At 36.8% G+C, this 26,210-nt stretch overlaps 1 protein-coding gene across 1 annotated transcript in view; it reads right to left on the bottom strand.

Annotated features, from left to right (window-relative positions):
* Positions 1–4,407: 4,407 nt before the first annotated feature.
* LOC145277586 (uncharacterized) overlaps positions 4,408–26,210 on the bottom strand; it is a 110,833-nt gene continuing 89,030 nt past the window's right edge. The window contains exons 6-7 of the mRNA XM_080129097.1: positions 6,923–7,240; positions 4,408–4,675 (exon numbers count right to left, since the gene is read on the bottom strand). Of these exons, the coding sequence (XP_079985223.1) occupies positions 7,236–7,240 (5 nt within the window). The 3' untranslated portion in view covers positions 4,408–4,675; positions 6,923–7,235. The remainder of the gene's footprint in view (positions 4,676–6,922; positions 7,241–26,210) is intronic.

Raw genomic sequence — 26,210 nt, forward strand, 5'->3', positions numbered from 1 at the left:
GTATGTATGAATTGACAAGGAATGAATGTTCGTAAAATGTTTGCATGTATGTATCAATTGACAAGGAATGAATGTTCGTAAAATATTTGCATGTATGTATCAATTGACAAGGAATGAATGTTCGTAAAATATTTGTAGGTATGTATGAATTGACAAGGAGTGAATGTTCGTAAAATATTTGTAGGTATGTATGAATTGACAAGGAATGAATGTTCGTAAAATGTTTGTAGGTATGTATGAATTGACAAGGAGTGAATGTTCGTAAAATGTTTGTAGGTATGTATGAAGTGACAAGGAGTGAATGTTCGTAAAATATTTGTAGGTATGTATGAATTGACAAGGAGTGAATGTTCGTAAAATATTTGTAGGTATGTATGAATTGACAAGGAGTGAATGTTCGTAAAATGTTTGTAGGTATGAATGAATTGACAAGGAGTGAATGCTCGTAAAATATTTGTAGGTATGAATGAATTGACAAGGAGTGAATGTTCGTAAAATATTTGTAGGTATGTATGAATTGACAAGGAGTGAATGTTCGTAAAATATTTGAAGGTATGTATGAATTGACAAGGAGTGAATGTTCGTAAAATATTTGTATGTATGTATGAATTGACAAGGAGTGAATGTTCGTAAAATGTTTGTAGGTATGTATGAATTGGCAAAGAATGAATGTTCGTAAAATGTTTGTAGGTATGTATGAATTGACAAGGAATGAATGTTCGTAAAATATTTGCATGTATGTATCAATTGACAAGGAGTGAATGTTCGTAAAATATTTGTAGGTATGTATGAATTGACAAGGAGTGAATGTTCGTAAAATGTTTGTAGGTATGTATGAATTGACAAGGAGTGAATGTTCGTAAAATATTTGTAGGTATGTATGAATCGACAAGGAGTGAATGTTCGTAAAATGTTTGTAGGTATGTATGAATTGACAAGGAGTGAATGTTCGTAAAATATTTGTAGGTATGTATGAATTGACAAGGAGTGAATGTTCGTAAAATATTTGTAGGTATGTATGAATTGACAAGGAATGAATGTTCGTAAAATGTTTGTAGGTATGTATGAATTGACAAGGAGTGAATGTTCGTAAAATGTTTGTAGGTATGTATGAAGTGACAAGGAGTGAATGTTCGTAAAATATTTGTAGGTATGTATGAATTGACAAGGAGTGAATGTTCGTAAAATATTTGTAGGTATGTATGAATTGACAAGGAGTGAATGTTCGTAAAATGTTTGTAGGTATGTATGAATTGGCAAAGAATGAATGTTCGTAAAATGTTTGTAGGTATGTATGAATCGACCAGGAGTGAATGTTCGTAAAATATTTGTAGGTATGTATGAACTGACAAGGAGTGAATGTTCGTAAAATGTTTGTAGGTATGTATGAAGTGACAAGGAGTGAATGTTCGTAAAATATTTGTAGGTATGTATGAATTGACAAGGAGTGAATGTTCGTAAAATATTTGTAGGTATGTATGAATTGACAAGGAGTGAATGTTCGTAAAATATTTGTATGTATGTATGAATTAACAAGGAGTGAATGTTCGTAAAATGTTTGTAGGTATGTATGAATTGGCAAAGAATGAATGTTCGTAAAATGTTTGTAGGTATGTATGAATCGACCAGGAGTGAATGTTCGTAAAATATTTGTAGGTATGTATCAATTGACAAGGAGTGAATGTTCGTAAAATGTTTGTAGGTATGTATGAAGTGACAAGGAGTGAATGTTCGTAAAATATTTGTATGTATGTATGAATTGACAAGGAGTGAATGTTCGTAAAATATTTGTAGGTATGTATGAATTTACAAGGAGTGAATGTTCGTAAAATATTTGTAGGTATGTATGAATCGACAAGGAGTGAATGTTCGTAAAATATTTGTAGGTATGTATGAATTGACAAGGAATTAATGTTCGTAAAATGTTTGTAGGTATGTATGAACTGACAAGGAGTGAATGTTCGTAAAATATTTGTATGTATGTATGAATCGACAAGGAGTGAATGTTCGTAAAATATTTGTAGGTATGTATGAATTGACAAGGAGGGAATGTTCGTAAAATATTTATAGGTATGTATTAATTGACAAGGAGTGAATGTTCGTAAACATAACTTATCTTTTGGACGATGGAGATGGTTAGGGTAGGCCGGTCATCCTGCTGTCGGTGATGCGTGTCCTGGCTTGTAACTGGAAAGTGGGTGACTTTTTCATCAGCAGCTAGCAGCCCGGCGTCTTCGTCTTCTTTTTCCTCCTCTCTTCTGGTTCCCTAAAAACCCTCGTTTTATAGTGGCAAACTGGCTCCCAGTGACTGTGATATTTTAGGTGTTTATATTAGACGCGGAGCTCTGCCATTGGTCGATAATTATTTTGTGGTTATCTTATTTTTTTTTTCTTCCCAAGCAGAAGCGATGCGTGGAGCCATGTGCAAAAGACGATTTTTCATTTTGTCTCTCATGGTGGATGCGTTAACATCCGGTTCGCTGCCAATTCTCATCATGTTCCCACACAGTCACATGCCTGAGTATATAAAACCTGAACCCAGCAACGCTCCTTCTCTTTTTCTCCCTGCTGGCTGGTAGCAAACACCACCTTGAGTCTTTGGCTCCAGGCTAACGTGAGTACCACAAACCAATATGGCTATCGTCAAAACTTGCTTCCACGTGCGCTTCACACACGTACTCTTTCCAACCACAAAACACTAACTCCTTGTCCCGTCTCCACTATCGGACACACGGTACTACAACACGTATACACTGAACACTTTCTTCTCTTTCTATAGGCTTGTTGGATATCTAATCTCTCTCTTTCTTTCTCTCTCTCTCTCTCTCTCTCTCTTTCTCTCTCTCTCTCTCTCTCTCTCTCTCTCTCTTTCTATACGTTTTTGTCGGATATCTAATCTACGTCGCAGGACTCTTTAATCCTTTGTCCACAACATGTGGTATACGCACAAACTTTCTTTACAAGCTACAGGACTACTCACGTCAACACATGGACTAGACGCACACTGAATACCTTTCCCTTTCTTTCTCCATTAACTGGTTTAGCTTATCTACGTCGCAGAACTGTTTAATTCTTTATTCCAACTACGACTGACTGCAAACACGTGTAAACTGAGCTATTCTCTCCATCAACAAGCCTGTATAATATTCATACTATCCTTACACACAAGAACACTTCCAACTACTAACCTGTTTCTTTCTTGTACACCCTACTAACGAAGATGACAAATAAAGTTGCTTTTGAATATAGAATAAAACTCCATTTCGTTGTCTTTTATTCTATAAGTCCTACTGGTTAAGTGGAGAAATTTTGTGACTTATATAGAAATATAAGCAAATAAATAATTAATTAAAATTCTTTTACGAAACTAATTTAATTTGTTTCGATAGACAAATAATGGAAATTCTTTTTAATTAAACAAAAAATAAAATGAATAAAAAATATAATGAAATAAAAAACGACGAATTTAAAACAAGTTTTAGCAATTTTTTAACCTTTTAAAGCTAAAAAGAATTTTAAAAATTTAGATGTTTTTCAATGAAAATTCAACACACGCCACAGTTTTTTTTCTGAATTATTTTTTGATTTTTTTTTTCTGAATAACTTTTTATATAAATTTCATTTTTTATATGAATTTTATATGAATTATAAAGCAGAACCCATGGAAATTCCACGGTAGTTGAAAATGTTTTGAATACATAAATAAAATGAATAAAAAATAAAATAAAACAAATAACGACGAATTTAAAAACAAGTTTTGTTAGTAAAATTCTTGGTACTCATGCACTTATTGAACCGTGTTGAAATAATAATGTTATTATTTAGAAAACCATTGCTAACATTGGGAGAAAAGGGTGTTTTGTAACTATTCTGTATCTTCACCTAATAATTTGATAAAAAATATCGTAAAACTTTAATTTAATTTGAAAATACTATTTAAAAATAGCGCGCTCCAATAAGTGCACAAGCACCCAATTCTTTTTAACCTTTTAAAGCTAAAAAGAATTAATTAAAAAAATTTACATTTTTTAAAATAAAAATTTAACACAATGTTTTTTTCTGAATAATTTTAATATGAATTATAAAGGAACAGATGTCAATTCATTTGCACGTTTTTTAATTATAAAAAGAATCTATAAAAAAAACTTAGTTTTTTTTTATTTATATAATAAGATAGCCAATTTTAGACCGTAAAAAGACTGACATGTTTTCTTCTTTTTTTTTTTTAAATCTTTTGGAGAGGAAATAGTTTTAATGATATTTAACAGTGACCATAAAGGGAGTTAATTCGTTTCTCATCAATTAATATTTGCGATTATTATGGTTTTAATATAATTATGGTTTTCCTTATCAACAATATCATATTTTTTGTTGTTTTGTTACAATGAAATGTTTATTATATATATATATATATATATATATATATATATATATATATTATTATTATTATTATTATTATTATTATTATTATTATTATTATTCCTCTTTCCTTTTAAGGGATGTCAGGATGATAACAATCAAAGCGAATTAGCATATCATATATAGATTACTGATGAACGAAGCAAGGTATGTAAAGAAGTATAACTTTACATTGACAAAAGGAGAACAAGAGAGAGAGAAAGAAAGAGAGAGGCTGGAACTGAGACTGCCATGTTTGCCTTATAAGTTTCCCAGGCTAGAAAAGAAATAAAAACAAAATATTAATCAATAAGAAAAAATAATTTTACAAAACACAAATAATATTTTTTAATAAAAAAAATACATTATGACAGAAAAGTAACTAGTCTCCTTTTTTCGGCCTCACTCTTTAAATATATATATATATATATATATATATATATATATATATATATATATATATATATATATATATATATATATATATATATATATATATATTAGGTTGAGAAGAAAGTCCTTGCGAAATTTTTAATTTGGATTTCAAATAATGTATTTTCAAATAAGTTTTTGTTATAATACCTTTACTGTATATACCATATTAAAGAGCATTTTTCGTTCTATCTAATCGTTTAAATTAAGATCGTTTTTAAAACAATGATATCTTCTTTTTAGAACGTTGAATACAAGATGGGAAAAAAGCAAATTTGCACAATGTTTTATTTTAATTCAAGCTACGCTGAAAAGCTGCTGAAAAACAGCTTGCGATAACAAAGAAAGCGTTTGGTTCAGGAACCACTACTGAACACACAGCACAATGGTGGCGTAAGAAATTTTGTAGCAGAGACGAAAGTCTTGAAGATGATGAATGTAATAGTCATCCATTGGATGTTGACAATGATCAATTAAGAGCCTTGAACGACAACCAAAAGAAATATCATCTTCCCTTCTTTTATGCAACAAGACCTGGTTGTGACTTATATAGCACAATCACATCGACACACCAGTTCTTGCAAGATCACCGAAGTTAAGCAATGATGAGCCTGGCCAGTACCAGATGAGTGACTATTTGGGAAGAATAGGCGTTATATGTACTACATCAAGTCAAAGAAATTTCCAGGTTGGTATTTGGAGGTGCATTAATTCACTGGGAGAGATGCACCCTCAGTCTTCGTTAAGACATGCATTTAGGAGAAGAAAAACTCTGATGGAAAAACCTATCTTGTAACAATCATGAGCACTGACAAAGAATAGCAGTAATAACAAAAAGTGTGGTTGGTTCTACATTAAACCTTAAACACTATAAACAAATCATACGTGGGCTTCTGAACAACTTAGTTGTTGTGGCAGAACCTCATACGTTGAAATCGACAGGAAAGTCCATATATATATATATATATATATATATATATATATATATATATATATATATGTAAAAATATAAATATATATTAAAAATGTTATAGTTATGAAACCCCTTTAAGAAATTAAAATTGAGTCCTCTTTAGGGAATTAAGAAAAAGCGGTCAGCTTTAGTGCAAATACAACATTCCGACTTCCAGCTGTCAATACTCTCATGACTGTTTACTGTTTGGCATTTATAGACAATTTCCTTCAATTCTTGTGTTAATTGCCGGTGGCCTTAAGGGATGATACTAGCTGCTAATGAAGTCAAGGGTGATTTTATAACTTGGTTCAAATCTTTCAACCAGCAATAATTATCGCCTCCTTCACTGATTATGCGTAAGCATAAAACACGAGTTTTCTGTTAGTAAGAAAATAGTTGTTTATATTCATTTTAATGAATATAAACAGGCACACACACACACACACACACACACACACACACACACATATAATTATTTTTTATACCTAGAGGTACTAGTATTTCCTGCTTTCGCAATCATCAGAACATTAAACAGTCAAGAGTGTTCGAGCGAGTAATCGTGAACGTTACATAAACGCTAGTTGACTGTTTTGTAGAGTTTGTACATCGAGGAGGCATAAACAAATGGGTTTATCAGAACACATTCCATAAAAGTACTTGTAAAACAAGCACAAAGTTCAAAACCGGTTTCGAAATCTAGTAGGTGATGCCCTTTTATCTTCCCTGCAACTTCTTTCCCACAAAAGAGACGGTAGGAGCCTGTCTCTGCTTTATCGTTATTTTTATGGTAAGTACTTGTTGAGCCGTCCCCTTAAATAATCAAATCATACCAAATTTCCACCACTAACGAGTACTACACTGTTGTCCCAGTGACCACTGTATACCCATTTAATCCTTATCCTTCAGTAGCCTTCGGGCCTTGATAAGTTGTAACTCCCTTATAAAAAAAAAAGTATGTGACATTGCAGCGATGGGACCGAGGTTGGAGCTTGGTTGACATTTTGGGACTTATTAGATTTGAAACTGTCTTTTGAACTCTGTAGTGATAGATGCACCAGCCCAGATGTAGCAACAATACGTCATGCATGGGTGAATAGTTGCTTTGTAAGATATATATATATATATTGCAATTCTTACCTTCCAATGTTTTCTTGGTGGAGAATACGTTGATATCATTTTCTGCTTTACATCTGTACCATGTGAAATCATTCTTGTTTAGTTGCGAAAAGAAAAATGTGAAACGTCCTTCTTTCTTTGATTGGTCAACATTCACTTTTAGAGTTACCCCGGGTGTTTCTACCATGGCGTACGTCTTCAAATCAAAATTGTATGCTGCCACAAATTCCACATTTCCTTTTTCTAAAACCATTTTTAGAAGGGGCTTAGCTGATTTAAAACTACAATGTACTTCCATGGATACATTCGCATAGGAAGGCATTTCAATTTCAGTTTAACCTGAAATGAAAATAAAATTAAATAAAATGAGAATAACATCCAAAAATTGAAAATCATATTTATGTGAAATATATTTGAGAAAAGTACATTATTTCACATTTGTACAATTTACTTTTTAATATATACAATTTTTCAAGGTAATTAAAAAAATTAAATTCATGATGAGAAGAAATGTCAGATGGAAGGAACTAAACATGTAGGAACAAATTGCAACATAGGATTATCATCTTTTTCTTTTTTTTTACATAGACATCACCATTTATCAAGGCCCAGAGACCACTCGAAGATAAGGGTTAAGAGTGTACAGTAGTCAATTGAGCAATATAGTAATTGTTAGTAATAGAAATTAGGTAAATTTGCTAATTTAAGTGGAACGGCTTGTCAAGAACTTGTTTACATTGGACTTGAAGACAACCAGATTGTAGTCAGCTGGAAAGCAGGAGAACGGCGTGCAGTTCTAAGAAAGAAGCTTTTTTCATGGAATCTACATTTAGGTTTAGGCACAGATAAAGTGTGGGGGGAATTATTGATAGCATTTTCAGCTAGACGACTGTTTCTTGTGAAAGTTTGGCGAGAGGGGACCATAGATTGAAGCTCAGTCGAGCACTTGCCATGAAAATAACGATAAAGCAGAGACAAACTCGCAACATCTCTTCTGTGAGATACATCTCTTCTGTGAGATAGAGGTTGCAGAGAAGAGAAAAGGACATCTCCTACGAGGCTACAAAGTCTATTTTGAACTCTATCAAGGCAGAAACAGTCCTTTTTAGCAGCTCCTGCCCAAATGTGGCAACAGTACTCCATCCTTGGATGTACCTGGCTCTTATATAGATAGAGAATTGCGTCAGCAGTAAGATATCTATTGGATCGATAGAAGGATCCCAAAATTTTTGCCAGCGGCCTTGGCAACAGATTTAACGTACGTGTTCCATTTCAGATCAGGAGTAAAGGTCAAGCCCAGAAGCTTATCAAAACATCTATATTAAAAATTACATTTTTAGCCCTAAAAAATGTTCTGTTTATGTGAAGCTCTCATGGATTAGTGATAAAAGTCAGGGATTTTCATACGAAATTTCTTCAGCCGTTTCGCGGTGTTTTTTTTTTGCCACCAAAGTTTAAACAGTGTTTAGGATGAGAAGCACTTTCTTCTCCTTTGAAAGGATGATAACCTTTTCACTCAATACAATATGGTCGTTTATCACTTTAATAGTCAGTGCGAGGATAACTGTATGGGTGTCCCAGTAGGCACCTGGAGGTAAGAATTCCGTAAAACACACACACACACACACACACACACACACACACACACACACACACACACACACACACACACAATATATATATACACTTTTAAAATTTATTTTACATAAGCATTTAATTACTTAAAATAAATAAAAACATATATCTTGCTCTATTTCGGTATTGAGCAGTTATGTATGAACCTCATTAAATTCATTAGCTACTTCACCTCTGAAAAATATTGAGCTATTTTATTAATACCTATGTTCATGCATATGTTGTTGTATGCAAATTTAGTGCTTGTCATCATTAGAATCAATTATCTGTTCTATTATACTGACAAAACAATTAAGTTTAATGAGGTAAAATGCATTCAAAAGAAGTCGTTTGTTTGGCACAGAAAAAGCAGGAAGATGGCCTCAGCATCAGAAAGATCATCATGGATTTGAAGTTGTCAAAATCAACGGTTGAATACATGCTGAAGACAAACTCCGAGCGGAAAAAGAAGAGAGGACGGAAAAGATCAATTGGCAAGAGGACTGAAAGGAATATGAAGAGGACTGTGACACGACTTTTGACATCTGGAGAAAAAGTTACAGCAAGAAAAGTGAAGGAAAAATGGGAATTGGATGTAAACGTCTGAACAGTACAAAGAATGCTGCATATTGTACTGAACTAACGACAGATGGGAGGAGGAGGAGTTATGAGTGGGGTATGATCTTTGCTTATGGAAATATATGGTTGGAGTGGCTAAGAGGACGGCAGAACAGCGAAAGCTACAAGCAGTTTCTGGACGAGAAAGCCCTACCAAGGATAAGAAGAGAAATGGGGAATGATTTCGTTCTACAGCAAGACAATTGCAGCATCCATGTGTCAAAACTCATGAAAGAATGGATGGCTAAAGTGAATATGACTACTTTGGAATGGCCTGCAAAAAACCCAGATCTAAATTTCATGGAAAATGTTTGGGAAATGCTTGTGCAACTTGTCTATGATGGATCTTAAATAACGAAGGCGGCTCAACTATGGGAACGAATACTAAATGCCAAAAAACAACTAATAGAAACATGTAGAGATGTTATTGTACATTTTTTTTTTTTTTTTTTTATTATATTTTCACCCCAAACAAGGCACATTGCCACTTTGGTGTAGGGGGCTACTATCAGGGGAAACATTTACTGGGGTACTATGTAGGGATTTGGGCAGCGAGATATTGGTTCACGTTGCACTTGAACTTATACAAGTCAGTACAGTTGGGGAAGCAGTGACCTGGAATGGAATTCAAAAGTCTAGCAGTTCTGGGGAAGAAACTACTCGAGTAGAAAGATCTTTTACATCTAGGGATCTCTACAGTGTGGGGGTGGGATTTTGCAGCTTGTCGAGTCTCTCGAGGGTGTTTACGTCATGGGGGCACAAGTGCTTGCAGTTCATCAGAGCATTCACCATTATAATACTTGTAGAACAGGCAGAGGGATGCAACGTTTCGACGATGGGACAGAGGCTGAAGCTTAGATGCCAGTTTAGGGCCTATCAGATTTGCGACTCTCTTTTGAACCCTGTCAAGGAGCGAGAGACTAGTAGCCAATGCACCAGCCCAAATATGACAACAATACTCCATACATGGGCGAATAATGACCTTGTAGAGGTACAGGATACTTTCGGGTGTTAGAAGTTTTCTAGCACGGTAGAGAGAGCCCACCTTCCTCGCAGCGGGCCTGGCAATGCTCTCGATGTAATTGTTCCAGCTCATGTTTCCTGTGAACGTTAGGCCAAGAAGCTTGAGAGACGTACTCTCAGATAAAGAGTCGTTGGCCATTGCTATAGGTGGTAGAGAAGGTTTCTTGTAATTATTGAATGAAACCAGTTTTGTCTTGGCGGCATTGAACGTGACCATCCATTTTTGTCCCCATTCCACTACTGATTGGAGGTCATCCTCTAGTGTTTCTGCCATTACTTTAGATATATGTTCATTTGTTTTTCTGTCGTGCCTGCTATAGAGTGTGGTGTCATCAGCATATATACCCATCTCAGAGGCAATTTTGTCGGGGAGGTCATTTATGAATATCAGGAACAGCAGAGGTCCAAGGATAGATCCCTGGGGCACTCCCGCATTTATATCATATTCTTTAGATGTACGACCGTCGAGGACAACCTGGATTTTTCTCTTATCTAAGAAGGATTTAATTATGTTAAGTATTCTACCAGTGATACCGTATGATCTAATCTTCCTGAGGAGACCCTCATGCCATACCCTGTCAAAAGCCTTGGATATATTTAGAGCTACCGCTCTGCCCTCTCCTGCTTTGTCCAGTGAATGGTATATGCATTCAGAGATTACAGTGAGGATGTCTGCTGTGGAACGGGCTTGTCTAAATCCATATTGTTGGTCGGTCAGATGTTTGATCATTATGAAGAGAGATTGATAAAAGTTATTGAAAAGAAAGGTGATATAACAGTTTTTCAACGATGTTCGAAAAATAACTTTGTGTGTGTCTTGTAAAAAATTATGAAAATTAAATATTTTCCTTACCTAATCGATTTTCTTCCATTTTTATTACAGGTATTGTCTTTATATGTTTATGCTATTCTATTGAAGGAATTTCGCCACTCTATGGTACTCGGAAAGTCGAATACTGAAGTGTCCTAAAAATATTGTCGGGACCCTTGTATTACATCACCTCCTGCACTATTTTTTTCATGCAATTTTGCTTAACATGTTTTTTCTTATTTGGATCTGAACAGAAATGATTTACTGGATTCTCTTTTGCGAATTTCGATTGGGTTACACAACATTTCACATATACATTTCTTCATTAATTTCTTCTCTATCATTTTTAATAAGTCTTAATCCGTTGAAGTGTCTTCATTTTGTTTTACTTTTCGACATATACGTTGTGCTGAAAACTCTTCTAGCTGTTGTTTAATCTTCCCAGAAATTTTTTCCATCTGTATGGTTTTTGAAATAATAATAAAAAAAAGTTATCCGGGTTTGAAATAGTGGCGGTTTTATTTTTTCACGATTTCCTTGTTGAACCCGACAACAGATTCACAAAACTTGACCGAATTTCCCTAGCAAACATTAATGATATACTCGTAACTGCGTTTGCATAAGGAGTGATTTTGTATACTTATAAAAGTTTTGAATTTTCCTCTCATCTGTGTCCAAACGATGATTCTTAAAGCCTATTATAAACAATCCATAAATCTTTTCGCTTGCCCGTTGGATCCGGCATGGTAAGAGGAAATCATGGTATAGTTAATCGACTCTGTTTCTATATGGGAGTCATGTTGGTGATGTTCTCGACGTATGACTAACCGATTCAGGTCGAGGGAGAAGGAGGCCAGTAAGAAAAGGGTACAAAGTTCTAGCATTCCTTCTGAAGCCAACCTTAAGTCTCTTTGGACGTGGGCCAGAGTCGAGTCATGCTGCGACACCCAGAGTCTGTCAGCAGCTACCTGATTGCACCAGGGGGTCACCACAATCTTCAGCACATCCAGGTACACTTTGCTGTTGACGTTCAAGCCGACTTCAAAGATGTGAGGTGGCATGATATGGCCCTCACTTGAAACCACACTAAATACCATAACCGTGAGCAGAAACTTTGTTTTCATCACCCTAGGAACGTCCCTGTTATTCGTGGCAATTCATCCATGCATTTTGAGAGTGCTGGCAATGGTCCTGTTGTCATAAATTGGATTGGTAGAGAGCATGAGCCGTAGAGCAGCGCATCTCTGATCTCGCTCATTGGAGATTGTGTAACTTTCAGACATGATAGAAGGGTTCTATTACACTTTCGATTTGTACACAATTGGCCAACAAGTAGATGATCTCTAACAAAAAAAGAAAACTTGTTTTCATCAAACAGAAATGGAACCGTGTCGTCTTTTCTAGGGTGACAATTTTATCGTTCCACTTTATAGAAACATTGCCATAGGCACTGTGATATCATCTCAGACTTATATAGAATTACCGCTCCCATCTCGTACTTACTAAGGTCGAGTGTCACGATTATTTCACGTTCATCACCCAAAGTTGCATTTTTTTATGAAGATGCTGTAGTAGTTAGCTTATTCTTAAATACTTGACAATCAGTAACGTTGTTGGTGCTTATGACTTCAGTTCTTTTATAGTCAGGTCATCTATCATTTTCGTCTATTAATTGACCAAATATTTTTTTTGAAAAGGATTCACCACTTATTACTCGAGGATAAGAGTTAATGAGTGTACAGTAGTCAATGGGACAATATCATAGTAATCGTCAGTAGTGGAAATTTGGTAAATTGGATTATTTAAGGGGACGACTTATCAAGAACTTGTTTTCATTGGACTTGAAGACAACCGTATTATAGTCAGCTGAAAAGCAGGGAAATGGAAGAGAGTTCCACAGGCATGCAGTTTGAAGAAAGAAGCTTTGTTCATGGAATCTATGTTTAGGTTTAGGCACAAATAAAGCGTGGTGGTAATTATTAATAGTGGTTGTAGCTAGATGAGTGATTTTGTGAAAGTTTGACGAGGGGTGACCATAGATTAGAGCTCAGACGAGCACTTGCCATGAAAATAGCGATCAGCAGAGACAGGCTTGCAATGTCCCTTCTGTGAGTAAAGAGGTTGCAGGGTAGAGAAAAGACCATCCCCCCACTAGACTAAAAGTCTGTTTTGAACTCTGTCAAGGCAAGATTAGTGTTTTTAACAGCTCCTGCCAAGATGTAGCAACAGTACTTGGCTTTAGGGAATTGCATCAGCAGTGAGATATCTACTGAAGCGGTAGAATGATCCCACCATTTTTTCACGCGACCTTGGAAACGGATTTGATGTACGCATTCCATTTCAGATCAAGAGTAAAGATCAGACCCTAAAACTTGTCAAAACATGGAGCCTCCCCAAGACGAGACCCATTCATTTCATTTGATGCCAGTTGGGGATCAGAGCGTTGATGATGTAAAGATAGAAGCTTGGTTTCAGATGCATTAAAATTAACCAGTTACCTCTTTCTCTATTGTACCACATGCTCAATATCAGAGGAGAGAGAAGCAGAAAGAACTTGGTCATTTACGAGTATGGCCTTTGAAGTGTTGCCATAGATGGTCGTGTTGTCAGTATAAATGTCTACGAATGATCTAAGAATGTGATTTGGAAGATCATTGATGAAGATTAGGAAGAGAGTTGGGCCCAGGATAGACCCCTGAGGGACTCCAGCATTAATACTGTGAGCTTCTGATTTCTGCCCATCAACCTCTACTCTTATGAACCTATCATAAAGAAATGATTTAATAATTGAGAAGATATTTCCAGTTGTACAATAGCTGGAGATCTTATGGAGTAGATCTTTATGCCATACGCTATCAAAGGCCTTTGATATGTCAAGAGCAATTGCCCTAGAAAGGAAGTCTCTGTTGAAAGATTCACTAATCCTATGAGATATAACTGTTAGCACATGTGCTGTAGATCTGGCAAGATGGAAACCATATTGCATGTCACTGAGAAGGTTATTTTTGCTGAGTTGGTTGACTACTTCTCTATTTAACACAGATTCCAGCAGCTTACTCATTGTGCACAGGAGACTTATTAATCCGTACTGAATGGGAGATGAGCGATCACCTGAATTCTTGAATATGGGGCATACTGATGAGGTTTTCCAGTGTATTGGGAAGCAATTCTCCTTAAGACTGCTTAAACAGTTTTGTACGTATGGGAGCTAGTTCTGTGTGAAGCTTTTTCAGCACTATAATTGGAATGTTAGGGCGAGTTGCTTTATTGGAATCAAGGTTTTTGATTAGCTTGGTAACATCATGTATAGATACTTGTATGTCGCATAGTATTGTTTCAGATACAGGAGGAAATACAGGGGGTCGGCGGTCTTGATCGCATAGGGTAGAATTAGCTGCAAATTTCTTGGAAAAGAGTTTCGCTTTGTCTGATGCTGACGAGGTTACCTTTTTTTTTACACAGTGGTCACCACTTATCAAGGCCCGGAAGCCACTCAGGGATAAGAGTTATTGCAAGTACATTACGTTAGTGTGGAGATTTGATGAAGTGTTTACTTAGGAATTTGTTAACGTTGGTTCATTAGGAATTTGTTAACGTTGGATTAACGTTACCTTAGGTCCATTGATGATAGTTGGGATAGAGCACATGCTTCTTTATTGCGTGAACCCAGATAAAGCAAAAATAATGTGTCAAGAAGTCAAATACATGCTCGACCATGGCATCATTGAATCCATTCAGAGTAGTTGGTCATCGCCTTGCATGCTAGTCGAGAAGCCTGACAGATCTATCCGATTTTGTACCGACTACCGCAAAGTCAACATGGTCATGAGGGCTGATTCCCACCCCATCCCAAGGATGGATGATTGCATAGACAAGATCGTCAAGGCAACACATATCACCAAGCTAGACTTGCTGAAGGAATATTGGTGTGTACCTCTGACCAAGTGAGCTAAGGAGGTATCAGTCTTCATTATACCGCACAGCCTGTACCAATACTAGGCCATGCCCTTTGGAATGAAAATTCGCAGGCCACCTTCCAGAGAATGATGCAAGACTTATATCGACGACATAGTCATATATTCGAGTAACTGAGTTGACTACATCGCATCTTTAAAGAACGTCTTTGACAGACTTAGGTAGACCAACCTCACCATCCACCAAGAGAAGAACAGCTTTGGAAAAGGCAAGGTGACATATTTTGGACATAAAATGGGAAATGGAAAGATCTCCCCTGTTGGAGCTAAGATGCAAGGTATTTTGGATTTGCAAAAGTTCCAAACAAAGTGAGGAGCCTTAGGCAGTTCCTTGGTATGACCGGCTACTATAGGATGTTTTGCTAGAATTTCTCAGATATGGCCTCACTGCTTACCCAGCTGAAGGGATCTAAGTTTTCTTGGATGACCTCCTGCCAAAAGTCATTCGACCAGATCAACTCCCTCCTGTGCCCCTATCCCATTTTGAAAGACCCCAACTTCTCACAGCCGTTCTGTCTAGCCATTGATGCCAGCGACTGTGGCATCAGTTCTGGTCTACTTCAGACTTAGTCCACCGGTAGAGAACAGTAAGCTACTTTTCCAAAAATTTCGATGTTCGTGTTAGGGGGAGTGGCAAAAATCTGAGAATTTTTTGTATATTATTTTATTTCAGCTTATATATAGTTCAGAAAAAATCACGCTGTTTTAATTGTATTGTCAAATTATGTAGTAATAACATTAGGTTCCATTTTCCTCGTATTTAGCTGTTAAGAGAATTTTTTTTATCATCTATTCTTTTTGCCGCCTGTGTATAATGGAAGGAGGAAATAAAATATCTCATTTTGAGTTCCAATCGTTGCTAATTTATATTAAAATTATTTATCTAAACTGAAATAAAATGATAGAAAAAATTCTCACGCGAATCAGAATTTGGGGAGGGGGCAGGGGAGGATTTGCTGTAATAGTTTATATATATATATATATATATACAGTACCAGCAAAAATAAAGTCAGTGCTTGTAATTTTTTAAAAATTGCAAATTTAAGCTAAATTTAATGTAACTGTTTAAACAACCTATACCTTATTTGATTCGCCTTTTATTCTTCTATAATCAAATGAGGTATAGTTTGTTTAAACAGTTACATTAAATTTAGCTTAAACTTGAATTTTTTGAAAAAATTACAAGCGCAGACTTTCTTTTTGCCGCCTGTGTATAATGGAATGAGGAAATAAAATATCTCATTTTGAGTTCCAATCGTTGCTAATTTATATTAAAATTATTTAAGTTTCACGAAATGTTTTTGTTATTATCGTCATAACGTTTTATAATTTTTGCCTATAAAATTTCAGAAATAATTTATTATTTTTTTAATGACTGATTTTTTCAGACTCCATGAAAAAAATGTGTAAGTTTTCCTCTTAAAACTTATTATCAATAAACAGACAATCTTACTGTTAATAATAAAATAAAGAAATCTATGCCGTTTTTGAATAGTGAAATCGAACGTGAACAATTGTTTCTATGGTACGCTTATGATACAAAAATCTTTTGCACTTTACTGATAAAATTGTAGCATTACTTGTTTCTTTTGTGAGAACAAAACTATAATTTCTAAACCAAGTAATTGAAAAAATTTTATGGGGTGTAAAATAAATAATGTTTATATGCGATTTAAACCTCGATTCTTCTTTGATATATAGTTAAAACTGTCCGAATTTAACATAGTAACAGCCAAATTAGACTATTTAAATACTAGAACGTAGTAAGACAAAGAGAAAGAAGAGGAAGGAAAATCACTTAAAGTGATTATAAACTTTTATTTAAGGAGGGAAAAATAAATTGAAAGGTCGGGAGGGGGAAAGGAGAAAAATAATAAAGTCTGAAGTTCACCTTTTAACAGTATAAAGGCTGTATTTTGACTGTTAAAAATGTCCCCTTTTGGCGAAGTTTAAAGGTTCTAGTAACAGCTTAGGGGAAAGAAAGAATAGAATTAAAAGATAAGAAAAGATTAAGAAAGAGGCAAAACTTACTTTGAGGTAAGAATAGATTTTTTTAAAGCAAGGATAATTCATACGGAATTTATTTTAGAGAGAAGAATAGTCATTCATGCTTGAGATATACAAACTGCCATTAACGTATTAAGCGATGCTCTTTGTGTAAACAAATCGAGCGGAGGTATTTGGACGGTGTCAAAACAGCGTTTATTCATTACCCTCAGCAGTAACCGTATAGTGTAATGGTGAGAAGCCTTGACTGTCATTTGGGCGTACTGTACTGTATGTAGATGACTATATATATATATATATATATATATATATATATATATATATATATATATATATATATATATATTCCTAATGAACTGCCCTCTTAAGTAAACACTTCATCAAATCTCCACACTAACGTAATGTACTTGCAATAACCCTTATCCCTGAGTGGCTTCCAGGCCTTGATAAGTGGTGATCACTGTGTAAAAAAAAATAAAGAAAATAAAGGAATTTAAAATTAAAAAATTGGTAAGTACATAAATGAATTTAAATTTTTAAAATATGGGATTTTTTTTGTGCTAATGCAGAGAGTGATCCGCGCTATTTTTTAAATCGTATTTCCATGTTTAATTAAAGTTTTATGATATGTTTTTATTCAAACATGTTAAGAATTGCTTTTTAAATAATAACGTTATTATTTCAGCACGGATCACTATATATATATATATATATATATATATATATATATATATATATATATATATATATATATATATATGTGTGTGTGTGTGTGTGTGTGGTATTGGGAATCCCAGCTTTAATGCTATATAGGTAGTTTTTAGAAATAGAAGTTATATAAACATTTTGGGTTTCCCATCAGTGATTTAGCAGGGTCAGAGAAGGTTAGATTTGACACCCATCAAAGTCGGTCACCTTTAATGACCTAGGTTAGATGCACCAGAAATTAGAGGTGACGTGCACCGGAAATTAGGGGTAACACTGAATTGTGGTCGTAGGCTTCTGGTTGACGACGACATGTAGAGTTGGTTTTGGGCTGCAGAGAATGCAGACGGGGAGATTAGGGTCCCTCCGCGACAACCAGGGTTCGAGATGATAGGCTTGCCTTTAATAAAACAATTGGAGCTTCAAATCCAATCTTATGTTCATTAATGCAGCAGTGACCACTCCCCATGAGATGGAGGCCAGCAACAAGAAGATATCATCCGCTGACCAAGGCAAGCAGGTATATACGATTATGTTATTACACGAACATGTCTCGGAACCGTCCAAGGCAAGAAACTGTGTAGGATAAGAGCATACATACACACACCAATATAATTAATAACATTGATAAGAACACAGAAATTTAAAAGTACCCTTAGAAGTAAAAGAAGCAGTAAAAAGAAAACGATAAGTAAAGTAAACATTAAATAAATAAATAAGTAATAAATAGAAGGACGCAAACATTCTTTATTTAACACACACACACACACACACAGACACACACACACACACACACATATATATATAAATGTAATTCTTGGTTCGTTAAAAGTTTATACAACCATATTTCTACATTACCAATTTAATTGAAATTTTCAGAAAATCAAAATAGTCAATGAATGTTTGCATGTTATTAAAATAATTTTACATTGCGAATTATAAAAATATTAATTAAAATATAAATATTTTTCGAAGTCGTTTCTGCGAGGCTGCCTCGGTTTTATTTCTGGTAACTTCCATTTCAACTACTCTCAAATTACAATATAAGTAAAAAAAAAAAAAATTACTCATGCAGAGAGTGATCCATGCTGAAATAATAACGTTATTATTTAAAAAGCCATTCTTAACATGTTTGAATAAAAACATATCATAAAACTTTAATTAAACGTGGAAATACGATTTAAAAAATGGCGCAGATCACTCTCTGCATTAGCACAAAAAAAATCCCATATTTTAAAAATTTAAATTCATTTATGTACTTACCAATTTTTTAATTTTAAATTCCTTTATTTTTTATTTATTTATTTTTTTTTACACAGTGATCACCACTTATCAAGGCCCGGAAGCCACTCAGGGATAAGGGTTATTCAAGTAAATTACGTTAGTGTGGAGATTTGATAAAGTGTTTACTTAAGAGGGCGGTTCATTAGGAATTTGTTAACATTGGACTTGAACACATCCAATTTGTAGTCCGGTGGGAAGCAGGCAGACGGAACAGAGTTCCACAGGCGTGCAGTTCTAAGAAAGAAACTTTGTTCATGGAATCCACGTTTTGATCTAGGCACAGATAAAGAGTGGGGGAAATTTTTCACAGTGGATTCGGCTAGACGGGTGTTTTTCGTGAGAGATTGGCGAGGGGGGATCAGAGATTGGAGTTCAGACAAGCACCTGCCATGAAAATAACAATAAAACAAAGATAGGCTCGCAACGTCTCTTCTGTGGGAGAGAGGTTGCAGGGTAGAGAAAAGGGCATCCCCCATTAAGTCACGAAGTCTATTTTGTACTCTGTCAAGGCAGGATAGGCTGATTTTTGCAGCTCCTGCCCAGATATGGCAACAGTATTCCATCCTTGGACGTACTTGGCTTTTATATAGATAGAGAATTGCATCAGTAGTGAGATATCTTCTGGAGCGGTAGAAGGATCCCACCATCTTTCCAGCAACCTTGGCAACAGACTTGATGTACGTGTTCCATTTCAGATCAGGAGTAAAGGTCAAACCCAGAAGCTTGTCAAAACACGGGGCCTCACCCAGACGAGAGCCATCCATCACAATTGATGCCAGATGGGGATCAGAGCGTTGATGATGTAAGGATAGGAGTTTGGTTTTGGATGCATTAAAGGTAACCAGCCACATCTTCCCCCACTGAACCACACGCTCGAGATCAGAGGAGAGAGAATCAGAGAGAACTTCGTCATTTACAGCCTTTGATGTGTTGCTGTAGATGGTCGTGTCATCAGCATAGATGTCAACGAATGATTTAAGTATGTGTTTAGGGAGGTCATTGATGTAGATCAGGAATTGAGTTGGGCCTAGGATTGACCCTTGAGGGACTCCAGCATTTATATTGCAGGCCTCCGATTTTTGTCCATCTACCACTACTCTTATGAGCCTATCGGAGAGAAATGATTTAATGATTGAGAAAACATTTCCAGTTATACCGTAGCTGGAAATCTTGTGAAGTAGACCCTTATGCCATACCTTGTGGAAGGCCTTTGATATGTCAAGAGCAATTGCCCTAGAAAGGAAGCCTTTTTTTTTTTTAATTTTTTTTTATTACATTTTCACCCCAAACAAGGCACATTGCCACTTTGGTGTAGGGGGCTACTATCAGGGGAAACATTTACTGGGGTACTATGTAGGGATTTGGGCAGCGAGATGTTGGTTCATGTTGCACTTGAACTTATGCATGTAAGTATAGTTGGGGAAGCAGTGACCTGGAATGGAATTCCAAAGTCTAGCAGTTCTGGGGAAGAAACTACTGGAGTAGAAAGATCTTTTACATCTAGGGATTTCTACAGTGTGGGGGTGGGATTTTGCAGCTTGTCGGGTCTGTCGAGGGTGTTCACGTCGTGGGAGCACAAGTGTCTGCAGTTCGTCAGAGCATTCACCACTAAAATACTTGTAGAACAGGCAGAGGGATGCAACGTTTCGACGATGGGACAGAGGTTGAAGCTTAGATGCCAGTTTAGGGCCTATCAGATTTGCGACTTTCTTTTGAACCCTGTCAAAGAGCGAGAGACTAGTAGCCGATGCACCAGCCCAGATATGACAGCAATACTCCATACATGGGCGAATGGTGGCCTTATAGAGGTACAGGATACTTTCGGGTGTTAGAAGTTTTCTAGCACGGTAGAGAGAGCCCACCTTCCTCGCAGCGGCCCTGGCAATGCCCTCGATGTAATTGTTCCAACTCATGTTTCCTGTGAACGTTAGGCTAAGGAGCTTGAAAGACGTACTCTCAGATAAAGAGTCGTTGACCATTGCTATAGGTGGTAGAGAAGGTTTCTTGTAATTATTGAATGAAGCTAGTTTAGTCTTGGCGGCATTGAATGTGACCATCCATTTTTGTCCCCATTCAACTACTGATTGGAGGTCATCCTCTAGTGTTTCTGCCATTACTTTAGATATATGTTCATTTGTTTTCCTATCATGCCTGCTATAGAGTGTGGTGTCATCAGCATATATACCCATCTCAGAGGCAATTTTGTCGGGGAGGTCATTTATGAATATTAGGAACAGTAGAGGTCCAAGGATAGATCCCTGGGGCACTCCCACATTTATATCATATTTTTTAGATGTATGACCGTCGAGGACAACCTGGATTTTTCTCTTATCTAAGAAGGATTTAATTATGTTAAGTATTCTACCAGTGATACCGTATGGTCTAATTTTCCTGACGAGACCCTCATGCCATACCCTGTCAAAAGCCTTAGATATATCTAGAGCTACCGCTCTGCCCTCTCCCGCTTTGTCCAGTGAATGGTATATGCGTTCAGAGATTACAGTGAGGAGGTCTGCTGTGGAACGGGCTTGTCTAAATCCATATTGTTGGTCGGTCAGAAGTTTAGCATCTGTAAGGTGATGGACTAGAGCATGGTTAATTAAGGTCTCAAATATTTTGGCAAAAAGTGGGAGGAGGCTAATAGGGCCATAATTTAATGGGTCAGTTCTTTCGCCAGAATTCTTGAATACTGGTACCACAGAAGCAGTTTTCCAACAGCCTGGAAAGCAAGATTCATTAAGGCATTTGTTGTAGAGTTTGGATAGAACTGGAACTACTTCGGCTGAGCACTTTTTTAATAGCACAGCTGGGATGAGGTCGAGTCCACATGCTTTTAAAGTGTCAAGGTTTTTTATGATAGCATGTACCTGAGCAGGGGTGATTTTCAGATCGTCTAGCGCGGCGTCTGTCCGCATAGGAAAGTCAGGTAGGGGGTGGTTTAGAGGGTCCAGTGTGGAGTTTGAGGCAAACCGACTGGCAAGCATGGTAGCCTTTTTGGTTGCTGAGCAAACAACTTCGTGATTGTTGGTTAGTGGGGGAATTGTTGATTGTCCATTATTTACTACACTGTTGTAGATTTTCCAGAAGTCACGAGTTCCTAGTTTTTGTGCTTCAATGCGTTTTTTAGTGGTTTCCGTAAATTCCCTCTTAGCTGTCGCTATTTCTTTCTTAACGTTACTTCTAGCTTTATGTACTTCTGTCTGTTTGAACTAGACTTATGTCAGTTAAACCTACGGAATGCATGCTGCCTTTTAGCAATGGCAGTTGTGCAAGTCGAAGTAAACCATTGGGGAGAGTGGGGCTTGCTATAGAATTTCCGCATGGGAACATGCACTTTGATTGCAGTTTTGAACCATTCAGTGGTCTCGGTTGCACACTGTTCAGCAGGAAGAGAAAAAATATTTCCCCATGGGGCGTCTCTGATAAGATCTCTGATGGCTTCCCAGTCAGCTTTTTTATAATATCTCGTTGTTTTGAGCACTGGCTCTTCAGTTTTGGCTCTAGAGTTTAGGGCAATTTCAACCATTATCACTGCATGATCAGCGTTCCCAAGTGGGCTGTCGGCTTTCGTTACACAATCATCAGGAACTGTGGTCAAAAACAGATCTAAAAGTGATGCATGTTGTTCTTCCTGATCAGGGAAACGGGTTGGAAAACTAACAATTTGCGATAGGGAGTGAGATACAGAGAAGCTATGAGTTGCGCTGCCCGCTGCATCTTTGTAAGTAGAGAATCCAAGTCAGTTTTTGCGATGGACATTAAAGTCACCAAATACATGTACTTGAGCGCTAGTGTCGAAGGAGAGTGCTGTGTCTATGCTGTCAGATACTTTGTTTATTGTGGTGCAGTCTTGGGTCGAGGGAGAGCGGTAGACAAAGTAAAAGTAGCTAATGTTGTGTTGCATGATTAGTCTAAAGCACATAAAGGCTTGATCATCCGTTTCTAGGTTTGTTTCTCAATTCAAGGGAAGGGTATTACAAATGTAAACTCCAAGTCCGTGCATATGTCTGTCAGAGTCCTTACGGCAGAGTGGGAGATATCCAGGCATGTTAAAGTAGTTAGAGGGGATGGAGGAGTGTAGGTTAGTCTCACTTAGTGCTAAGATATCCGGGGTATTTGTTAGGAGAAATGCTTCAACATCAGCTAAATTAGTTCTAAGCCCACGGATATTTGTGAATGCAAGCCTCAAGGGAGGAGGCAAGTTGGATTTGTTTGACCCTAAGCCTGGTTTAAGCTTATTTTTAGATTGTACTGTCATCATATTTTTTAACGAGTTTAAGTTAGGTTAGGGGGAGCTAAACAGGAGGTTATGCAGAGTATCACACATGCATCACAAGTAGACCATCAGCTGAACCTCCATCAACTAGGACTGTGGCCTCAGGAAAGCCCACCGGGGATGAGTGCAGGGTCCCTTTCCATGCGCGCCATGGCACTGCAAACATCCCGATATTATACAACTGTTGATGGAGCAGCCGCTCTAAGCGCTACCAAAGAGTTAGGGCTCCTGTACTACCAGTCGGAAACAGCAGCCAGTAACTGTCAATCTGGTACCCTCAACCCATCAGAGGAAGGTCAACCCAATCTAATTGCTCAGGCATATATGATACTCAAGCATTCTCAAGTGCCCAGCTTTAGGGGTGGGGTGTGTCAGGAGTGGGGGAATGGCGTTCATTGCCCTAGACAAGAAACAAGATCTACCACTGTGTGTTTCTGTCGAATCACTGTGATAGTATCTCTGCGCCTGACTAATAGGCAAAGAAGGAGTATGGAAGCCGGGTGATAGGCAGAACCTATCTACTCCTTAAGCAATTTAGGTTTGCAAACCGGTAATTTGTTTGAGTCACCAGCTCTAGGAAGGTTGTCATCCAAGACTGAAGAGGCCTCCCTCCTCTTTGGTTTAGTTTCAGAGTTTTCCTTCTCCTAGACGGATGATCTGGAAAGATCTACTGGGTCCGTCACCACTGAGAGGGTTTTCTCCACGCCTGGGTTCTAATCCAGGTATTTCTGCGACCCCGCGTGGTTAGTTAATGTTACTGGGTTAGTTTGTAGAGGTTATATATCTGCTGAATAGTTAGTTTGTAGAGGTTATATATCTGCTAAATAGTTACACTCCTCAAAGTGAATTAGGGACATTGTTATTTCATTGTTACTGGATAAAGGGGTTGAGTAGAGCTCATGCAGTGTAAGCAACTATGATTGTAAGGAGGCTTGTTAAAAGGAGATAATGTGGTTTGAGGCTTTCCCTTTATATATATATATCTTTTTTTTTTTTTTTTTTTAATCATGTTAGCTTGGGTCTAGGATAACATTAAAGTGTGAGTAGGTGTTAAGATTTGAACTACGAGTTGTGCCGAAACTATATTTTAGATGACAGCAGGGCATGAGATGCGAGTGCAATATAGTACGGATAAAACAGTAAGTTTTGAGTCATGTGTAATTTGGTAAATAGATATATGGGCTTGTTTTAGTAGGTGCGAATAAAGTTGAAGGTACAAAGTGAGTTTCTATTATTGAGAGAAGATGTTTTCAGCTTTCAAGTAAGAGTTATGGACATTTAGCATAGCAAGGAGCATTGGTTCAGTTTCGTATTAGCGTTGCAAAGCTATCTAAGAGGAGACATAGTTGTGTAATGCAGTGCGGTGTGCTTTGCTTCCGAGTACATACTTTGGCTGTTAAATACCTAACTGGAATAGGAATGAACTCCAATGCATGTCTAAAGGGTAGAATTGTATAGATGTTTAGTGATGACTAAGCAGTTAGTATGTGAGGGTTAGGGGCTGGAAGTTAAGGATTCCAGTACAAAACGGTGTGAAACGTAGGAGTTAAGTGGCGGTTTGGTGGGAAGGAGCAGATTGTTAGCCTTCAAGAGACAGGGGTTATTAATTTACAAGAAACAGATCTACATTAGGATTTAGAGTGGCAGGTTAGTTTTTTTTTTTTTTTTTTGCGCATGCAGGTTAGACAGAGGTAATCGTCTTGGAGGTAAAATGTATATTGGGATTTCGTAGCTAGCAGTTAGGTGTTTTTTCCAGTTACAAGAACTAGTACATGGCGAATCGGAAATTCGTATTTTGTATTTATAGGCAGACATTAAGATCACGCACAGAGCATAGCATCCACTCAGGAAGAATAGCCCTAGTATCACAGCTAACATACTGCATATTTAGGTTACGAATAGTGAAAGTTAAATTGGGCGGCACTTTTTTTCTTTTTATTTTTTGCACCTTACCATGGCTGTTAGTATTAAGTATCGTACTTAAATAAAGTTCTTCTGTCATCTAAATAAGCTAAATAGGGATTCCCCCTCCCCACTACTACGTCGATGTGACATGGTAAAAAGAAAGAAAAATTTGTCAGGAAATTGTTTTAAGATAAGTGAACCAAGAATGGTCAAGATGTGTGAGAAATAAAATAAAATTACATAGAATGATATGAGCACAAACGAAAAAAAAAAAGAAAAAAAAGAGGGTTAGATTTATTTGGCTTAAAAAAAATAAAAATAAAATAAAATAAAATAAAATAAAGTGTGCAAAGAAAAAATGTACTTTGTCAAGAGATTCACTAATCCTGTGGGATATAACCGTCAGCACATCTGCGGTAGATCTTGCAGAGCGGAAACCATATTGTGTGTCACTAAGAAGGTTATTCCTGCTGAGGTGGTTGACTATTTCTCTATTTAATATGGATTCCAGCAACTTACTCATAACACAGAGGAGACTTATTGGTCTGTACTGAGAGGGAGATGACTTATCACCTGAATTCTTAAATACAGGGCAAACATGAGGTCTTCCAGGGAGTCGGAAAGCACTTCTCCTTAAGGCAGCGCTTAACCAGGTTCGTAAGTATGGGAGCAAGTTCTGGTTGAAGCTTTTTTAACACTATAATTGGGATGCCATCAGGGCCAGTTGCTTTACTGGAATCTAGGTTCTTGATTAGCTTGGCGACCTCATGCACGGATATTTGTATGTTACCTAGCTTGTTCTGTGTTATAGGAGGAAATATGGGGAGTTGATAGCCTTCGTCGCATAGGGTAGAATTAGCTGCAAAGTTCTTTGCAAATAGTTTGGCCTTATCTGACGCTGATGAGATGACCTCTGGTCCATTGATAATGGTTGGGATAGAACGCACACTTTTGTTCAGGATCCTATTTGTTATTTGCCAAAACTGGTGGGAACCAAGCCACTGATCAGCTACCTTGGATTTAACAGACTGGGCATATAGCTCTTTTGCATTTTTTATTACTCTTTTACAGTGGTTGCTGGCAGTCCTGAAA

The sequence above is a fragment of the Euprymna scolopes genome, chromosome 6, assembly GCF_053919585.1.
Source record: "Euprymna scolopes isolate OS-2025 chromosome 6, ASM5391958v1, whole genome shotgun sequence".
Lineage (NCBI taxonomy): Eukaryota > Metazoa > Mollusca > Cephalopoda > Sepiida > Sepiolidae > Euprymna > Euprymna scolopes.